The 18,627-nt window shown below is 36.2% G+C and overlaps 2 protein-coding genes across 2 annotated transcripts in view; both read left to right on the top strand.

Annotated features, from left to right (window-relative positions):
- Positions 1–9,356, top strand: part of LOC134851783 (DNA-directed RNA polymerase II subunit RPB3-like) — a 422,117-nt gene extending 412,761 nt beyond the window's left edge. The window contains exon 4 of the mRNA XM_063868015.1: positions 8,848–9,356. Coding sequence (XP_063724085.1) covers positions 8,848–9,300 — 453 coding nt within the window. The 3' untranslated portion in view covers positions 9,301–9,356. The remainder of the gene's footprint in view (positions 1–8,847) is intronic.
- Positions 9,357–9,870: 514 nt separating this feature from the next.
- On the top strand, positions 9,871–14,583 carry LOC134851747 (arginine--tRNA ligase, cytoplasmic-like). The gene is made up of 2 exons (XM_063867971.1): positions 9,871–10,025; positions 12,441–14,583. The coding sequence occupies exon 2, from the start codon at positions 12,451–12,453 to the stop codon at positions 14,407–14,409; it is 1,959 nt and encodes a 652-aa protein (XP_063724041.1). The 5' UTR covers positions 9,871–10,025; positions 12,441–12,450; the 3' UTR covers positions 14,410–14,583.
- Positions 14,584–18,627: the final 4,044 nt, after the last annotated feature.

The following is an 18,627-nucleotide window of genomic DNA, read 5'->3' as shown; positions in this document are numbered from 1 at the left end:
AATCCGCCCCTGAAAGTAAGTATAATTAAAGAGCTTAATTTGAACTAAATGTATTTTTTAACTTATGCCTAGACAAGATTTTCTTACCTAGTGAATACTTTTACGGTTTCAGAGAGATAATATTTTATAATTTTGGACGCAGCAGAGCGAGAAACTTGCATTAGTTGAAAGATGCAACCTCAAACACTTCGGCCGATTTCAAATGCAACTTTATTTTGTTTTGTCTGCTTAGAATCAGCAAACTGTCGTTTTTCAAGAGTGCCGTTATTTTGTACTAGGGTATTCCTTCAATACTGATTGGAATTTGAAAAATTTACTTTCATCAGATTAGAACGAAATCAATCCATGTGAATTACACTTTCAATCATTCTTAAGTCTCGAATATTTTAGAATTATTTTTGACAAAAGTTCAGTTTTTAAACAAAGTGAACTCGATTCATTTTCAAGGCTCTACAGTACCTGACCATATTTTTCCAAAATTTTGCCTTTTCAGATTGATTTCATTCTGAAACGAACGAACTAACGAAAAACAGCAGCCTCCTTGCTAGAAAAACAAGCTTTTTGCAAACCGATTTGCGCTAAGAAATAACATGGAATTTTCATCGCCTGAATAGTTGCTTTGGAAGTTTCATCGCCTGAATAGTTGCTTTGAAAAACTGAAGCACCTCGCCAGTCGATTTGCACTATGAAACAACCTTAATATTTCAAAGTTTCATCGCATGAACAGCGTGCTCAGAACTGATGCGGTCAATGAAGTAACTTGAAATATTTAAAAATTTCAGATGTTGAATCGCTTGCTTAGAAAAACTTGAGCTTATCGCAAAACGATTCGGTCTCTGAAATAACTTGAAATATTTCAAAGTTTGAGAGCTGGAATAGCTTACTTTAAAAAATTTAAGTTTTTTGCGAACCACTTTGGTCTATGAAATGAAATGACTTTGTTTATTTGAAATTTCGTAACTTGAAGAGATTGCTTAGAAGAATTTAAACTTTCGCAAACGGCTTCGGATTATAAAACAACTTGAATGTTTCAAGTTTTTTGAGCTCGTCTAGCTTGCTTGCTTACTATAACGTAAGTTTTTTGCGAACATGTTTGGTCTCTGAAGTAACTTAAAAAATTCGAAGTTTCAGCTAGACTGGCTTGCTTTGAAAAACATAAATTTTTCGCGGTTCGATTCGGTCTATAAAATGTCTTGAGCAATTTCATAGCTTCGATTGGTTGCTTGAAAAAAAAACTTAACTTTTCGCGAACTGATTCGCTTCATGAGACAACTTCAAATATTTCACGTTTATGTAGTTTGAATATTTTGCTTAAATTTTTTAAGAACCTATTCGGTCTTATACTAGCAACAGCTTAGAGTATTATTAAGAATCTTCTTTTCTTCTGATCTAATTCGCAAATATTGGTGCCACTTTTGGGGCACCGTAACAGCTTTTTGATAGCATGTGGTTTGACAATCGAATACTAATAAGTTAACACAGTTGATGCATTTTTAATCAAATGAAACGAAAAAAGCTATTTGTTTCAAAGAACATGACAATCATAAAAACTCGATTTCAAGAAATTTTCTAACACAATTTTCATCACAATTTTTAAAATGTATAATTTCTACATAATGTGGCTGTATGCTTTGCGGTTTGTAACATACAAAGTTTGTGTGGATGCCTTCAGTTTGTTATTTTCCAATTTGTCTTTGGTGCCACTTTTGCTGAATGGCATTGGCAATTTATCAACATTTGTAGCTGCTTTATTCGTGACTAGTGTTTGTCGGCGGTTAAGCGTGCGTGGCTGAGTGGTTATTGCGTGAGACTCAAATTCTTTTGATTGCGATTGGTCGCAGATCGAATACCTGACCTAGCCGACTTCTTGCTAATTCAAGACTTATCTTTCTTTCTATATCTATCTATCTCTATCTTTCTATACTATTTAAATGCGAGTGACAGCTATCTCCCATGTTTAAGCATAATAATTTTGCATGTTTAACGAAAGAGTTTTTTCATGTTTAAGCTATATCATATAGTGCAATGCTTAAGAAAATTTTTCAATTAGTTTTCCGCAAGGTCAATAATTTTTCAGTATTTTTTTTTCGAGGCCAAATTAAGTCTGTCTGTCTGTCTGTATACCTGCTTTTTTAATTAATTTGATGGACCGTCTATCCGTCGCTTAATTTTTTAATTTTCATCTATTATCTATTATATTTATCTATCTATTTTATATTTAAATGCGGGCTTCACTATCCATTTTTAAGCTTTTTCAACGTATTATTTTTGCATGTTTAACAAAAGAATTTTTTCACGTTTAAGCTACATCGTAAATTGCAATGGTTAAGGTTTTTTTCGATTTCAGTTTAAATTCAGAGATTATTTCATCAAGTTTGAAGTTAGAAGGATATTGTCAGAGTTTCCCCAGGTTTTGCGATTCTGGCCTCCATATATGAATAACCAAATCCTTTTAGGTTACGAGTTAGGCAATTTTCGAGATTTTTCAAAAATTTCGAGAAATTTTTTTTTGAAAAATTTCTCAATTTTTGAAATTCTCACCATGCAGTTGGGTGCTGTCAGGGTATTCTCAGGGGTTGCGAATTTTGCCTCCAATTCTCACTTTTCAAATCCTTGTAGTTTTCGAGATATGACGTTTTTTATGATTTTTTCAAATTTTTTTTCAAAAACTCCAAAACGTTGAAGATCTCAATCCTGTTGTTGGATATTCTGAGGGTACTCTCAGGGGTTGCGAATCTTGCCTCTGATTATGGCTGCTCAAATCTGGCAGGACGTTTTTTTGGATTTTTTTAAACTTTTTTAAAAAAACTTAGATATAAAAACTTTCACAAAACTTGAAGTTACTATCTCTGTAATCAGGCTCTGTCAGGGTACTCTAAGGAGTTGCGAATTTTGCGTCCCAATATGACTGCTCAGATCCTTGTAGTTTTCGAGATATGACGTTTTTTATGATTTCCTCCGAAATTTTCAAAAAAAACTTTGATGTTAAAAAGAACTATGAAGAAATCAATCCTGTTATTGGAATCTGTGAGGGTATTCTCAGGGGGTTGCGAATCTTTCCTCTGAATATGGTTGCTCAAAGGCTTGTAGTTTTCGAGATATGACGTTTTTTTAGGTTTTTTTCAAAATTTTTCATAAATCTTAGGTATAAAAAATTTCACAAAACTTGAAATTATCATCTCTGTAGTGAGGCTCTGTCAGGGTAATCTCAGAAGTTGCGAATTTTGCCTCCAAATAGGACTGCTCTAAACCTTGCAGTTTTCCAGATATGACGTCTTTTGTGATTTAAAAAAAAAATTCATTAAAAATTAATTTAATTTAAGTTTGTAATTCCTAACCTGTAGTTGGGGGGCTGGCAGAGTAATATTAGGGGTTGCAAATTCGGCCTCCAATTAAGAATGACCAAATCATTTTTGTGTAAGAGACACGACGACTTTTGTGATTTTTGTTGGAAATTTTCAGAAAACTCAAATTCAAATTAATGCGTTTAAGTGAAATTCCCAAACCTGTAGTTGTGTACTTTCAAAGATTGCGAATATTGTCACCAAAAAAGACTGCTCAAAGTTCGGTAGTTTTTTCTGGTTTTAAAAAAAAATAACTTTTTGTAGAAAACTTAAGGTGAAGTTTCTCAAAATTTGAATTTCCCAACGTTTTAGTTGGGTGCTATAAGAGTACTCTCAGAAGTTACAAATCTTGCGTCCAAATGCGACTGCTCAATTGCTTTCAGTTTCTCAGATGTGACGTTTCTTAATTCATTTTAAACTTAGATTAAAAAAATTTCACAAATTACTATGGTTTTTCAAAATTTGAATAAAAAAAAGTGAAAAGCTTAACAAAGTTTGAAGTTATTCTCAGGAGTTGCAAATCTTGCGTCCAAATGCGACTGCTCAATTGCTTTCAGTTTCCCAGATTTGACGTTTCTTAGTTCATTTTAAATTTTTCGAAGAATTATATTAAACTTCACAGCATTTTATAGTTCTTCAAAATTAGTGTAAAAAACTTGTGTAAAAAAATTCGAATTAAAACATTGCAAAATTTGTAATTACGAACCCTTTAATTGGGTGCTGTCACAGTACACTCAAAGAATATTTTTTTTTGATTTGTTGAAAATTCGAAGCACCGGAGACGCGTTACACGCTAGTTTATTTTATTTTCTTACTGCTCTTTCTAGAGCAGTTTTGTGTCGTGTTCTCGCTAGTGTTTGCGAAGTGATGCTTTAGCCATTAAAAGGCTTCAACAGTTCGGCTAGGTCTAGGATTCGATGATCTGCGACCTACTGCTTCGCCTCTGTGTGAACAACTTGACATCTTTCAAGTTTTCGTAACTAGTCTAAGTTTCGGTCTAAGTTTCATAGCTTGAATAGCTTTCTTGAGGGAAACTTTGCGAATAGATTTGATCTATAAAACAGAGTGAAAATTTTTTCATTTTCATTGCTTGCATAGCTTGCTTAGAAAAACTCAACTTTTCGCGAAGCGATTCGGTCTGTGAAATAACTTGACGTTTTAAAGCTCGTGATGCTGCCTAAGAAAAACTCATTTTTTTGCTAACCAATGCGATCTGTGAAATAATTCCTGTTTGATTTATTAAACAGTTATTATGAAAACGTTTTTTTTTCCAGATGAGATCTGGTTTTTTTTTTTTTTTTTTTTTATTATTATTATTTTTTTGAGACGCTTTTTCGAAAAATTCGCTTTCGCAAAAAACTACACGTCAGATTCTCATAAAAGTGGTACCAATGGATTCAGTAGCGTTTTACCTACCTGCCTGCATGAAATTTAGGGCAATTTTTACCCTACCCCACCCCCTACGGTCTTAGAAAAGCTTCACAACTCGGTACTTTTTTCACTTTTTGCCCATTTTTTCGGAAATTTTCGATTTCCTCAAAAACTACCCGTCCAGATTTGGGATTAAGGGTTTAATCGATAGACCAGGTTGTAGGAAACTCCCATGCACAAGCGGCTGGTCCCTAATTTGCTTAGGGGAAGAGCTATAGACTTAGGAAAAGTCACTTTTTTGATTTTTTTGCCTACTTTTTCGGAAATTATCGATTTCCTCAAAAACTACCCATCCAGATTTGGAATTAAGGGTTTAATCGATAGACCAGGTTGTAGGAAACTCCCCCGCACAAGCGGCTGGTCCTTAACTTGCCTAGGGGAAGAGCTATAGACTTAGGAAAAGTCACTTTTTCGATTTTTTTGCCTATTTTTTCGGAAATTATCGATTTCCTCAAAAACTACCCATCCAGATTTGGAATTAAGGGTTTAATCGATAGACCAGATTGTAGGAAACTCCCCCGCAAAAGCGGCTGGTCCTTAACTTGCCTAGGGGAAGAGCTATAGACTTAGGAAAAGTCACTTTTTTGATTTTTTTGCCTACTTTTTCGGAAATTATCGATTTCCTCAAAAACTACGCATCCAGATTTGGAATTAAGGGTTTAATCGATAGACCAGGTTGTAGGAAACTCCCCCGCACAAGCGGCTGGTCCTTAACTTGCCTAGGGGAAGAGCTATAGACTTAGGAAAAGTCACTTTTTCGATTTTTTTGCCTATTTTTTCGGAAATTATCGATTTCCTCAAAAACTACCCATCCAGATTTGGAATTAAGGGTTTAATCGATAGACCAGATTGTAGGAAACTCCCCCGCAAAAGCGGCTGGTCCTTAACTTGCCTAGGGGAAGAGCTTTAGACTTAGGAAAAGTCACTGTTTTGACTTTTTTGGCCTTTTTTCAAATCTTTCCGATTTCCTCAAAAACTACCCGTCCAGATTTGGCATTAAGGGTTTAATCGATAGACCAGGTTGTAGGAAACTCCCCCGCACAAGCGGCTGGTCCTTAACTTGCCTAGGGGAAGAGCTATAGACTTAGGAAAAGTCACTTTTTTGACTTTTTTGGCCTTTTTTCAAATCTTTCCGATTTCCTCAAAAACTACCCGTCCAGATTTGGGATTAAGGGTTTAATCGATAGACCAGGTTGTAGGAACCCCCTACAATTAGGGAAACACCTATGGACTTGAAAAGTTCTCTCATGAAAACTTTTTACCAAAGCGTTACCAATGAATGCATAAGCTTCTCTTTCACTTTTTTTGCGTAGGAAGGGCGCTATCGACTTGAGAAACCTGAAATTTTAAAACAATTTTAAAATAATCAAACAGGTCTCTCCATCTTTCAGCTGGGTCCCTAGTTTGAAATGTTCAAATTTTCATAGCTCCATTTGCTGGGTTAAGATAAACTTGAACTTTTCTTCATCTGATTTGCTCTGTGAAACAGTTTGAAATAATAACGTTTCATCAATTGAATGGCTACTGAAATACTAATGTTTCAAAGTTACATAACTAATAGCTTGCTTGGAGCAATTTAACTTGTCATCAATTGCTACTGAAATACTAATGTTTCAAAGTTACATAACTAATAGCTTGCTTGGAGCAATTTAACTTGTCATCCGATTAGCTCTATGAAATAACTTGAAATGAAAAGTATCATAGCTTAATAGCTTGAAGAACTTAAATGAAAAATTTTCAAGTTTTCGCAAAACGATTCGGTCTGAGAAAGACGAAATATTTTTTGAGTAAAAGTGAAAAGCTTGAATTGCTTGCTTAAAAATCTTGAATTTATTGCGAGCTGATTCAGTCTATGAAGTGAAATATTGATGTTCCATAACTTGAATGGATAACATGAATGGTATCAACAGAAAATAATTAAATTTTTGCCACCCGATTTGCTGCCTGAAATAACTTGGAATGTTTCAAAGTTTCATAACTAATAACTTTCTTACAAAAACTTAATTTTTGCCACCCAATCAGCTCTGTGAAAGAACTTGAAATGTTTCAAACTATCATAGCTTGAATGGCTTAAGCAAAAACTTTTATTCGGTTCGGCCTAAGGAACATTTTGAAATATTTTAAAGATTCTTAGCTGAAGTAGCTTGCTTAGAAACACTTTATCATTTCGGCATTTGGTTCGCTTTATGAAAATACTTAAAGTATTTGAAAGTTTCATCGGATGAAAAGCTTGCTAGAAAAACTAACAGAAACTGGTTTGCTCCATGATACGACTTCAAATATTTTAAAGTTTCATAGCTGGAATAGCTTGCTTATAACACAAGATCCGATTCAATTTTTGGAATGATTTAAAAGTTTTTAACAAAATTTCATTGGTTAAATGGCTCCAATAGAAAAATCTAAACATCACCTGCCAATTCTGTTCATGAAATATTTACGCTTGCGATTAGCAAGCGTTATCAAACTGGAATTTAGACTTGATTTCTAGTTAACAACTAGTTTAAAATAATCAGTTGAATCAGTTAACTCAGTTGTCAACAGATTATCAGAATACCTGTCAACAATTTTTTTGAGCATGTCTGCATTTTAAATGCCCGTTCCATATATAAGGGCAGGTGGGGGTTGTGGGCGGTGGGCGTAAAACTTATGTTTTTTTTGGCTCAAAATGTTTTACAGCGCAGTTTTGTTTTTCTTTCAGATCAGCAGTCGTCTACCCAAGTTTTGTCTGCTCAATATCCGCTTAATTACCCTTGCGATAAGCAATAGTATTGCAATCAGGTACTAGACTTTTCACCGTAAACAATTTTGTCCATGCTCATAGCATTTTAAAATCCGGCCGAATTGAAATTTGCTTTTCGCATTAATTGTATTTTTACCAGCTCGTTTTAATACAATTTCAATTTTTTTATTCATTTTTGGCTTTTTCTCGGCTTAATTAATATTAACTTCTTACCTGTTATTGCAACTTTGGCCTCTTATTGCATCGTTTCGACTGGAGAAAATTTTTGTGAGCGTGTGTGTGTTCTGAGGGTAAAAGGCACTAAAGGGTTTCTACTCAGATATTGTCGGCTTTGTTACCGCTTGGTAATTAAAAATTAAAATCCAATCAACCATCCGAAGCATCTGGCGTAGAGGGGAGGGAAACATTTGCTTGGGACGGCAAAGGCTTGGGTTTCGAATCCGGCCACCCCCGTTTTTTTGCAAACTCGAGTTTTGTGTTTTTCCGGATTATTGTCCTTCTGTTTATGTTTGTTGGCTGAGTTCCCGTAGCTCGTTGGTTCAGCTTTATTACCAGTTGCTGTAACCCCCATGCTTGAGACGACAAAGCCCGGGAGTTCGATTTCAGTTGAGAACCGTTTTTTGAAATTAGAAAATTTTGGCTAATTTAGATTATTGTCTGTCTGCTTATCTTTGTCTGCTTAGTTTGGCCGAAAGGACTTTTTTTAGAGCATTTGGCTTCGTTATAACATGCCCGAAGCTCTTTGTAGAGTTTCTATTGGTGCAGGCAATTTTGTTCAGGATATTTTGGGCTTTTGTTGCAATTTTTATTGCAAAAAAATTTTTTGAAGCTTTTTTTCCCGGTTGTTTATATTCATAGTCATTCATATTTGTATCGCAAGTGTTGCAAAACTCAGCTTCGCCTGTGTTCAAACAATCATATCTTGATTATCTTGTGCAGAAAAAGTTGATTTTTTCGAAAACCGATTCGTTCTATGAGATAATTTGAAATATGTCAAAGTTTCATAGCTGGAAAGGCTTGCTTGGAAAAACTTAAAATTGTTGCCATCCAAATCGCTTCACGAATTCACTTGAAATATTTCAAACTTTTATAGCTGGGCCGGCTAGTGTAAAAAAACTTCAACTTTTCGCGGACCAGTTCGTTTTTTGAAATTTGTAATCTTTAAAATCGATTTACGATATGGGTTGATTTGAAATTGTTTTTAGTTTCATAGATTGAATAGCTTGATGAAAGCAATAACTAATTTTTCCGAGCCAATTGATTGTTGAAGATGGCGGACTTGCTAGTTTCAACTTATTTTTGTTGATATCAAGTGAGAAATTTTGCGCTTAGGTTGTTCCGGTGACATCCAGAAGGTCTGAGAACGATACATCCTCCTATCATCGTGACCAGGACATCCTCATTGTTAAATTGAGGAAGGGTCAAGAGCTCAAACTGAAAGCATTTGCTCGAAAAGGGTTCGCTAAAGAACATGCCAAATGGATGGCAACTACTGCTGTTTCGTTCGAATATGACCCAGATAACACTTTGCGACACACAACTTACCCGAAGCCAACCGAATGGCCGAAAAGCGAGAACACTTCGCTTCCCGAGGATTTCGAGTCGGCCCAAGGCGAGTACGTTCCGAATGGGAGAGCGAATAAGTTTTTCTACAACGTCGAGTCATGTGGAGCACTTGCACCGGAGAGTATAGTGATGAAAGGCATTGATGCTCTGAAAATGAAACTGTCCGCAATTCAAGAGGAGTTGAAACAGGAAGAAGACAATGTTCAGGGGTTGCAATAGTTGAATGTTGATTTCTATTTATGTTGTTTTTTTCTGAATATATTGTTAGTTCATTCCCTTTTAGTCCATTGAGAAAAAGTTTTTATCAGATTTAATTTTACGGGCTTTTTTCCAGTTCGCCCTTTGATTTTTTTGTGAAATTTGATGTTAAAAAGTCTATTGAAAGTGATTTCTGATGTTCTTAACAGCATTAAAACGAGTCAGGGTGAATAAGTGAACAGATTTCTACGATACTTGTTTCATGCAATTTGTCGTATGAATAATTTTGAAGCTAGTTTTAATTGGTATTTTGGGAGGGTGAAAAAGCGGGAAAGAGCTGAACAAATTATGGCACTCTTTTGCAATTGGTTTGTAAGAGTAGTCAAAAAATTTATTGATATCATGAAAGATATGCTTTAGCTGACGCAACTTTTGACTAGATTGCGTACCAATATCGAGTTCACATCTTTCATAAGTCGACAGGTTTCGTGCAATCAGATTCTTTGTTCAGTTGCGCAATATTGCGAAATGTTTGTCCTTCGAAGACTATCGGAGTTAGCCTGTCTAAATAAGGGTTTAATAAATCATTATATATCGTAAATCTACGATTTTCTACTTGCTCAAATTAGTTACTAGAGTTTCTTTCTTGTGGCGAATTGTTAGTTTCTTTAATAAAAACTGAAGTCTAATTGACAGAGTCCTGATTTGGTTCCGTTCGATATCTCCTACCGACAGGTAAAAATCAGGTAAAATGAAACTTTTAAATCGTTTTGATTTGTTCTTGAGGTAGGGCAGGGGGAATTTGCATTAGCAGTTTGAATTTGAATTCTCGAGTTTCAAATTTCTCAAGTTCTCGGCTCAATAGCAATACATTAGTGGAATGAGGCTAGAAGGGGCCGGTTTTGTAGCACGCCAATCTGAAGTACAAAAAAAAGAAAACAGTCTCATGGCAGAGACTGCTAAGTTTTGGGTTCAGCTTCTCTAGCTAAGACAATTATCTCTCGGTTTGTGAAAAAAAACCTAATCAACTTCAAAAACAGACAGGTATAAATAACCGACAAACTCAGGTCGACGCGCACAATACGAGTTGTGCCGAATCGAAGCGCAGCGGAGCAAGTGGTCGCTTGCCAATACCGCGTTTGAAATTAGCGTTTTGACCTACTTGTTTTGATTCTGCTTAGACATCAGTCAGCGCACAAAAACGGGTCTGCTAAAAAACCCAATGCTAGAAATCCCTTTATTTCTTTTGAATATACTATTGAAAACGTTCTTAGTCTTTTATATATTTTTTCCTAATACTCTTAGTCACAAAATAGCAATGAAAGGAGCTTTGTATCTCATGCGATCTAAAAAAATGTTCCTTGTTTTTTTTCCTCATAAAAATTCCCTCAACTGTACCTGTTTTGAGTTTTTTCATGGTTTCAAAGTGTAATAGAGAATAGATTGATCGTGGCTATTTTATATATTTTTTGAAAAATACGTTACTATGTTATAAATACACCCAGTTTATAAGCAACAACCAGATTGACGAGGCTTTTTTTTCCCGAATTCAGGCAAATAACCAAAAAAATTGCATGTAGTTCTTAAGCAGGGGCACAACAGCGGTTCGCCGTGATGAGCTGTACAGCTCGTATGTTGGTCCTATCCCGCGTGGATAAAAAAAAATGATCTTAAAGGCTCAAGTTTGCTTACGAGTTGCTAATTTTTAAACTTGCTGAAACTTTTTCAAAATTTTAACTGTTTTACATGCTATTTTTAAACTAGATAATTTGACAATGGCTGGTTCATTGGTCATAAAATCTACTTCAACATTTGATTCAAAAAATACAAAGCTGAGTTTCCCGACGGGTCTGTCGACTATCTGGCACCAAGTGACATCGGATAAACAGAAGTTTGTTAACGCAATACAATCGAAATTTCTTTAACTGTTTTCGGAGGGTGAGTAGTTTGCTTTGTTGTTTGAAGTCTTGAACCTGGATTGCTTCAAAGCAGTTGCTTATACAGTAAACTAGGTGTAGTCGGTTTAAAGTTTTTCATATTTTTTTACATATCATTTTTTATCACATGTTGTGCGAAGCTTGGCTTGTGTAAGATTTATTAATTTTGATCAGGCGGGTTTGCTCGCAGAATAGGTTTTCAAATTCAATCAGTATAGCTGATTTTTTTTAAAAATAAAAGTGGATGTCGCGCGAAGCTATTATTTTTGATATAACCTGTGGATCTTAGGTGTTTTTTTTTCATGGTATATAAGTGGTCAAATTTTTTTCGATGTCTAAAGGTAGCAAAGCGGATTTGAAGGTTGAAAATAATAATTGAATGGAATTTTTATGCCAATTGTAGCTCATTAAAGCCAATTCATTGAAATTGCAAAAATTTGTGAACGCAACTCTTGAGACTTTTTCGTGATCACTAAAACTACCAGACCAAAATAAGTGCCTCACTTTGTTCAATGATTAGCAAATTCTTTTTCTACTTTTAATTTCTGTTCAACTTCAGACAATATTTTGCCTTAAATTTGGCAATCAGAAGTGAATTTTTTAAATCTTGGAAATCTAAAATTAAAATCCCGTTTGCATTTTTGTTCGTGGAGAGCGTATATACGCTCTCCAAGAACAAAAAATGCAAACGGGATTTTAATTTTAGATTTCCAAGATTAAAAAGTACTTATGGGTCCAGTTTGCTTGAACTGGCTTATTGTAATCAAAAATATTGATTCTTGAAATTCATAGAGCTTGAAGTTGATTGATTTTGCTTTTAAATCTACTTCCTTGTATTCTGTTGCCTTGTATTCAATTATATATATTGGCAACAAATCTCTTGATCATAGCTCGTTGTGCTCTTTCCGATGCCTAGCTTCATTGATTTTTGAATTAAAATTTACTCAATAATTCATGCGAAGAATCATTAATAAAATTCTTTCGCTTGAAGTGTTTTCACTAACGGCCAGTCGCGTGTAGTTTTAGTCTCAGGTATTTGTTTCATCGTTGACCAGAAGCGCTTTTGCTTTATTATTTTTAGTATCAGTGCTCGGCTAAACTAAAACTAAAAGCCAAATAATTGTGGCTGCTTTTGATGTGTTAAACCTCCGAAAGTTACAGTGACTCAACTCAAGTTAACTAAGCATTTTCAGTGATATCGATTACTTTTTGCATTTGATTCAGATTGTGTTAGATGGCAGCAGCTTCAACCGGGGACTCCTCGGAGCAACCTTGGCAATCTTTTGAAGAACAAATCGACTCTCTGAATCGCCAAGTTGATGAGTTAGAAGAAGGCATAATCGCTGATCCTCCCAAAGATCTTGCCACTCTTGAAACCGAAAATGAAAAACTTAAATACAGAAAGAAGCACTTAGAACGAAGCTTAGAAGTGGAAACGAATTTGACCATATCAGAAAAACTGACTTGTTTGATTACAACAGCATTCAGAACTTCTTTTCCCGAGTTGCTGAATTTTGAAGCAAAGGTAGTTTCTTCAGATAAGTTTGCGGATTTTCAATGTAACGACGCTTTATCGTTAGTCGGTGAATTCAAAAAACAGGGAAAAAATTTGAATCCCAGAGTTATTTCCCAGACTGTCATCAAATATGTGCCTCAAAACGACGTGATAGACTCAGTTGAAATTGCGGGACCAGGATACATAAATATCAACGTGAAAACAAACGTTATTGATTCATTTGTTAGAAGTTTAGTGATGCATGAAAAAGCAAAACCCCCAGTGGTGGACAAGAAACGAGTGATTGTTGATTTCTCGTCTCCGAACATAGCTAAAGAAATGCATGTAGGTCATTTGAGGTCAACCATAATTGGAGACAGTATCTGTAGGCTACTGGAATGGGTCGGTCACGATGTATTGAGGTTGAATCATTTAGGAGACTGGGGAACACAATTTGGAATGTTAATCGCTCATCTAGAGGACAAGTTTCCCGATTATTTGACAGTGTCGCCGCCCTTGAAAGATCTTCAGACTTTTTACAGAGAAGCTAAAAAACGTTTCGACGAGGAAGAAGACTTCAAGAAGCGTGCTTATGAATTGGTAGTGAAACTACAAAAGTATGATCCACCAGTGTATAAAGCTTGGCAAATGATTTGTGAAGTATCGAAACTTGATTTTGAGAAGATCTATGAAAGGCTTGATATCAATATTATTGCAAGGGGAGAGAGCTTTTACCAGCAGCTCATGGATGAAACAGTTGCAGAGTTGAGAAAAAAGAGCCTCTTAGTTGAAGACGAGGGCCGAACGCTGTTCTTCGTTCCAGGAGCCGAAGTGCCTTTGACTGTCGTGAAGTCTGACGGCGGGTATACGTACGATACATCTGATTTAGCAGCTGTTCGTCAGCGAATCAAAACCGAGAACGCCGAGTGGATAGTGTATGTCGTGGATTCAGGCCAGTCGCTACATTTCAACACATTTTTTGCCGCTGCACGAATGGCAGGTTGGTACGATCCGTATGTGATGAGGTTGCAACATGTAGGCTTCGGGGTTGTGTTGGGGGAGGATAAAAAGAAGTTCAAAAGCAGGTCAGGAACCACGATTAAACTGACCGAATTGCTGGACGAAGGAATGAAGCGAGCAATGGACACTTTGATTGAAAAGGGGCGGGACAAGGAATTGACGCCGGAAGAGTTGAAACGTGCGCAGGAAGCGGTGGCTTACGGATGCGTAAAATACGCTGATTTGAGCCACAATTACGTGCACGATTATGTGTTCTCGTTCGACCGAATGCTCGACGATAAAGGCAACACTGCTGTTTATCTTCTGTATGCGCTCACCCGAATCAGGTCAATTAGACGAAAAGCGAACGTATCGGTTGAACAAGTACAGCAGTACGCAAAAGACAATGTGTTGACATTTACTGGTGAAAAAGAGAGGAAGTTAGGCAAAATGCTGATCATGTTCGCTGATTCGGTCAAGCGAACCCTTGTTGATCTTCATATCCATTACTTGTGTGATTATATGTACCAGCTTTGCACGACTTTTTCGGAATTCTACGACAACTGCTACTGTATTGAGAAAAAAGCAAACGGCGAAGTTATTATACACATGCATCGACTGGTTCTCTGCGAATGTACGGCCCTAATCATGGAACAGGTTTTCCAGATTTTGGGAATAAAGACTGTGTCTAAAATGTAAAGACTGTTGATCTGAATGCTCTGAAATTATCGCTGTAATATATAACTGCTTATGCGTGATCTTGATTTGATTATCGGTTGAGGTCATAATGACCATTAAGCTAATAGTAACTAACAGTATTCTAATTTTGTTGGTGATTTTGATTAATGATGTTCAATTTATTATTTATGCCTATTTTTTAAAGTGACGTGAACATCGGCGCAGAGACAATTCAGCCACAGACAATTCAGCCGATTTAAAATACAGACAATTCAGCCAAAGACAATTCGGCCGATTTAGATTAAAGAGACAAGATAAAAGGGAACAATAAAACTTTTCTAATTTGATTAGAGTCAGAAGGCTTTCAACAGTTTACCAAAGAAATTGTTCGTACGAGGTTCTCCGCTGAGCACCCGATTGAAAACGTTCCAATCGGCAATGTCAAACTTTGGTTTGACGCGTCTATTTCCTCGACAAGCACCAATATAGGTGTCTTCGAAGTAGTCTGATAGACTCTGGAATTCCTCTGAGGGATCCTCTTTTCGGAGCGCCTCAAACGCGAAAATAACGTCGTCAATGGGAACGAATGCCAAGCAAATCATTTGTTTGACATTCAGTCGAAACTCATCATCGTCCATGTACTTGCGCGAAAAACCAAGTTTTTGTACATTGCGCCATACTGCTTGGCCCAGGTGGAAGAAACAGAATTGAATTTCTGTATCAGGCTGCATTTTTTTTATGGCGTTGCGAACAGCGGCTTCAAAGTCAATGACTACTTTTTTTTTTCCAAATTGCTCTAAGCAGCCAAAAAGTTTTTCGTAAGTGTCTTGCGTCTTATTGGGCAGCAGAGCATACACCAAGGGTATAACTGCGTTTTCGATTACACCATGAATAGTATAAACTTGGTAAAAGACGTCTGGTACCACTGAAAACGTTCCATCGCAATGACAGATTTCCGACTGAGAAAGCAAATCAAGCGCTGGTAGTGTTGCAAAAACTAAAACTCGACTGTCCGACTTACCAGAATCAAAATACAGGAACGTATCACCGCTGTGTGTGAGTTTGAGAGGTTCAGGAATTTCGTCGACGCTCTCAAGGTTTTTTGGTTTTGGCATTGTTTCCAAAGCTTGCTGCCTGATTCGGTTTATACTTCGAAGGGATGTTGAGTTGGCTTGAATTTTTGAGGGGCTCGGTAAATGAGCGTGCTCGGTTTTTAAGGTAAATTCTTGCTGTTCGTCCAAATAACCCACTGCTCTACAATTTCCAAATGTACATTGCCATTTAATGAGACCGTTCTTAAGTTGGTTTTTTTCACGGTATCTATAACCGTCGAGACAAAGATGTTTTTTTCCGCGTTCAGATATTACGAATTCCATTTTACGTCAACTTTTGCTAAATGTGAATGAATGAGAATGATTCGGATACTAATCAACCAGCTGTTCAAGCTACTTGATAATGAAAATTAATCAATGTTAATTGTGTCAATGGACCATTTAACTGCAAAAAGTAGGGGCTAAACGCGGTACTGGTTTCTGGTTGGTCAATATTGTAATCGCAATTAGTTTATCTTTTAAAAAAGTATCAAATTAGTTTCAACCAACTACCCAAATTACCTGATAGGCGGTTGCACCCTCCCCCGCCTAAGTCATGATAAGAATATCAGCGTAACTGTGTGGCCAGTACGTGGTAGGGGTGGTCAGCCCTTTAACTGATATCCTTTTTGACCGCCTGTAAATTACCAATTTCGGGTCTGCTTTCGTGTAAATTGGTTAACTTTTAAGTATTGCGCAGTTTTTTGTAGAGTTCGATTTTTGCTTAACTATTATTCCAAAATTGGAAACATAATGAGTTGTATAAAGTTTTATTGTGCTTAGGCATTTTTGTTTCTGTTAATTTTAATTGTTTTATGTGCATTTGAAAGGAATTACTTATAAGTCGTCTAATGAAAGCTTTGATGTTTTGCCGCATGTGAAAAATTTTTGCGCGCACGTTTTAAAACTGTCTGAATAGTCTTTGGCCGAATTGTCTCACTCATTTTGACTGAATTGTCTGAATTTGAAATTGGCTGAATTGTCTGTGGCCGAATTGTCTGAACGCGGTGAACATCATGTCTACAAAGTATTTTTCAAGGAATAGCAGGATGCTTGAAAATATCAAAATATTTTTGTGGGTTTTGGGAGCTGTGGTGAACTTGGCCGTCTGTCTTTAGGAAGAAGCAAGTTTACTGGTCCCAGAAACATTTTTTAATGCATGTAATTTTGTAATCGGTTCTCTGTAAATAGCTGGTGGTTATGGTGGTTATTTACTCATTAACAAAGGACCGTTAATTTTGTTGGCGGAAAAAAAGCGTGTATTGCATGCAGCTCTAAAATTACATATCAATGCAGGGGCGGATTAAGGAGGAGGGCGAGGGGTTTGCGGACGCCCATCCCCCTCCCCCCTCAGGGATTAAACGCCCTGCCGACCCAAGGGATCCCCCTTTGAACTATTTTGAGATATACATTTTTGGCTGACGGACCCAAAAATTTTTCTAAATTCGCCTTTGGCGCCAATATATACTTATTTTTAGGCACAAATTTCCAAAAAGTGCCTAAAAACGCCGTTTTTGGCCTGTTTTTTCAAAATTTTGCCTGCGGCACCGAAAATTTGGCCAAACCAAGCTCTTTTTAGTACTTTGGGAGAGCTCGGAGAATAAAATTGGTCGGCCTAAAATAAAGGTCCGCGCCCCCCCCCCATCGAGAAAATCCTGGATCCGCCCCTGTATCTATGTATAAAATAATAATGTTCTTGTCTGGCTTAAGAAACTTTTCTTTTCTGGTTTGAACAACCTTTCTTTAAAAATCATAAAACTATTCATATTGTTTCAAATTCATTTTTTCGACACGCAAAAAGACAAATGAGTAATTATTAAGTAGCGTTCGAATGACGACAGAAAAGGCTTTAACATGACATCAGGCAACGTAGTTTTACAGTCTTTGCAGTACCTGATTATGCGTGGGAAAAACACCTTTTACTTTGATGTGGAGCCTTCGAGTAGCAAGAGATACAAGAAATGAAATTTTTCAAAGAAAGTTTGAAATTCACAAGAACAATGTTCCAAATTCTAGTTTTTGCTCGAAAAAACACAAGCGACAACAGTAAAGATGAAAAACAAACAAATACAGGAAAGTGGTTTAAAAAATTTTATTTTTAAAAGCATTTTGAAAACAGGAAATCTCAAACAAATTTTTTTTTCAATTGAAATACATCTGAATGTGCCGTGAAAATAACAAACTTGAAGTCGTGAACAAACAACTAAAATTGCGCTGTAAAATTGTGTCATTTACAGGAAGTCACTTGCTTGAGATTATCTGATTTTGCAACAAGGGAACCCGGTTACTGTGCAAATAGCACAGACTGCTCCGACCATAGTCTTAAAAAATACCTCTTTTTTCACATTTGGGTAGTATTTTCTGTGTAGTAGGATAGTAAGATCTGAACTAATAATTAGAAATTAGGTACATTCGACAGTAAAATCAGCCAATTGAAAAGCAGTTTTTCTTCAAAAATGACCAAAAAATCGCAAAAAAAAACAAAATTTTGCAATTTTTTGAAGTTTTGATTCCCAAAATGGCTCTAAAAAGTTCAAAATCTTACTTTAATCCAGTAAAATTAAGTTTTTACGGCTTAAATTAAGCTTAAACAAGCTATTGTAGGCCATAAACATTAATTTGACAAACCTTGTTAGCTCGAAACTAGACCATACATTAAAATTTCTAACCGATTTTTTGCAACTAAAACTTTCTAAGCCAATGTTCTCAAAAAATATTTTTTAATGTCGTTCGAATCACGACTGCCGGTGCTTTAGTATACATCACTCGACCCATTCCGATGGTTGTTTGTGATGCCTAATTTTGCGTGAAAAAAATAAGAAACAAAAACGACCGCGAATACAAAGTTCTTCCGATTTTTCAAATGGTCGGCGCAATAAGTTTACTACTCTATCTGCTTTAAAGTCATATTGTAGTCTGCTGTCAATTTACTTACGTTGAAAAAATGCAAATAAAGCTTTGGTTGGAATGTTTTGTGCAATTAGATGCTATCCATGTTATTTGATGTACCGATAAAAATCGATATTTCGCTTGCGATTAGCAGGCGCTATTGAACTGGAGTATTGACTTTTTTCCGGGTCAACAACCAGTTTAACAGAACCACTTGAATAATTTTACCTTTGGTTCATATGAAATCAAAATTCAGTTG

This window comes from Symsagittifera roscoffensis, chromosome 1 (genome assembly GCF_963678635.1).
Source record: "Symsagittifera roscoffensis chromosome 1, txSymRosc1.1, whole genome shotgun sequence".
NCBI classification, from domain to species: Eukaryota; Metazoa; Xenacoelomorpha; order Acoela; family Convolutidae; genus Symsagittifera; species Symsagittifera roscoffensis.
This window is presented reverse-complemented; position numbering and strand designations above follow the sequence as displayed.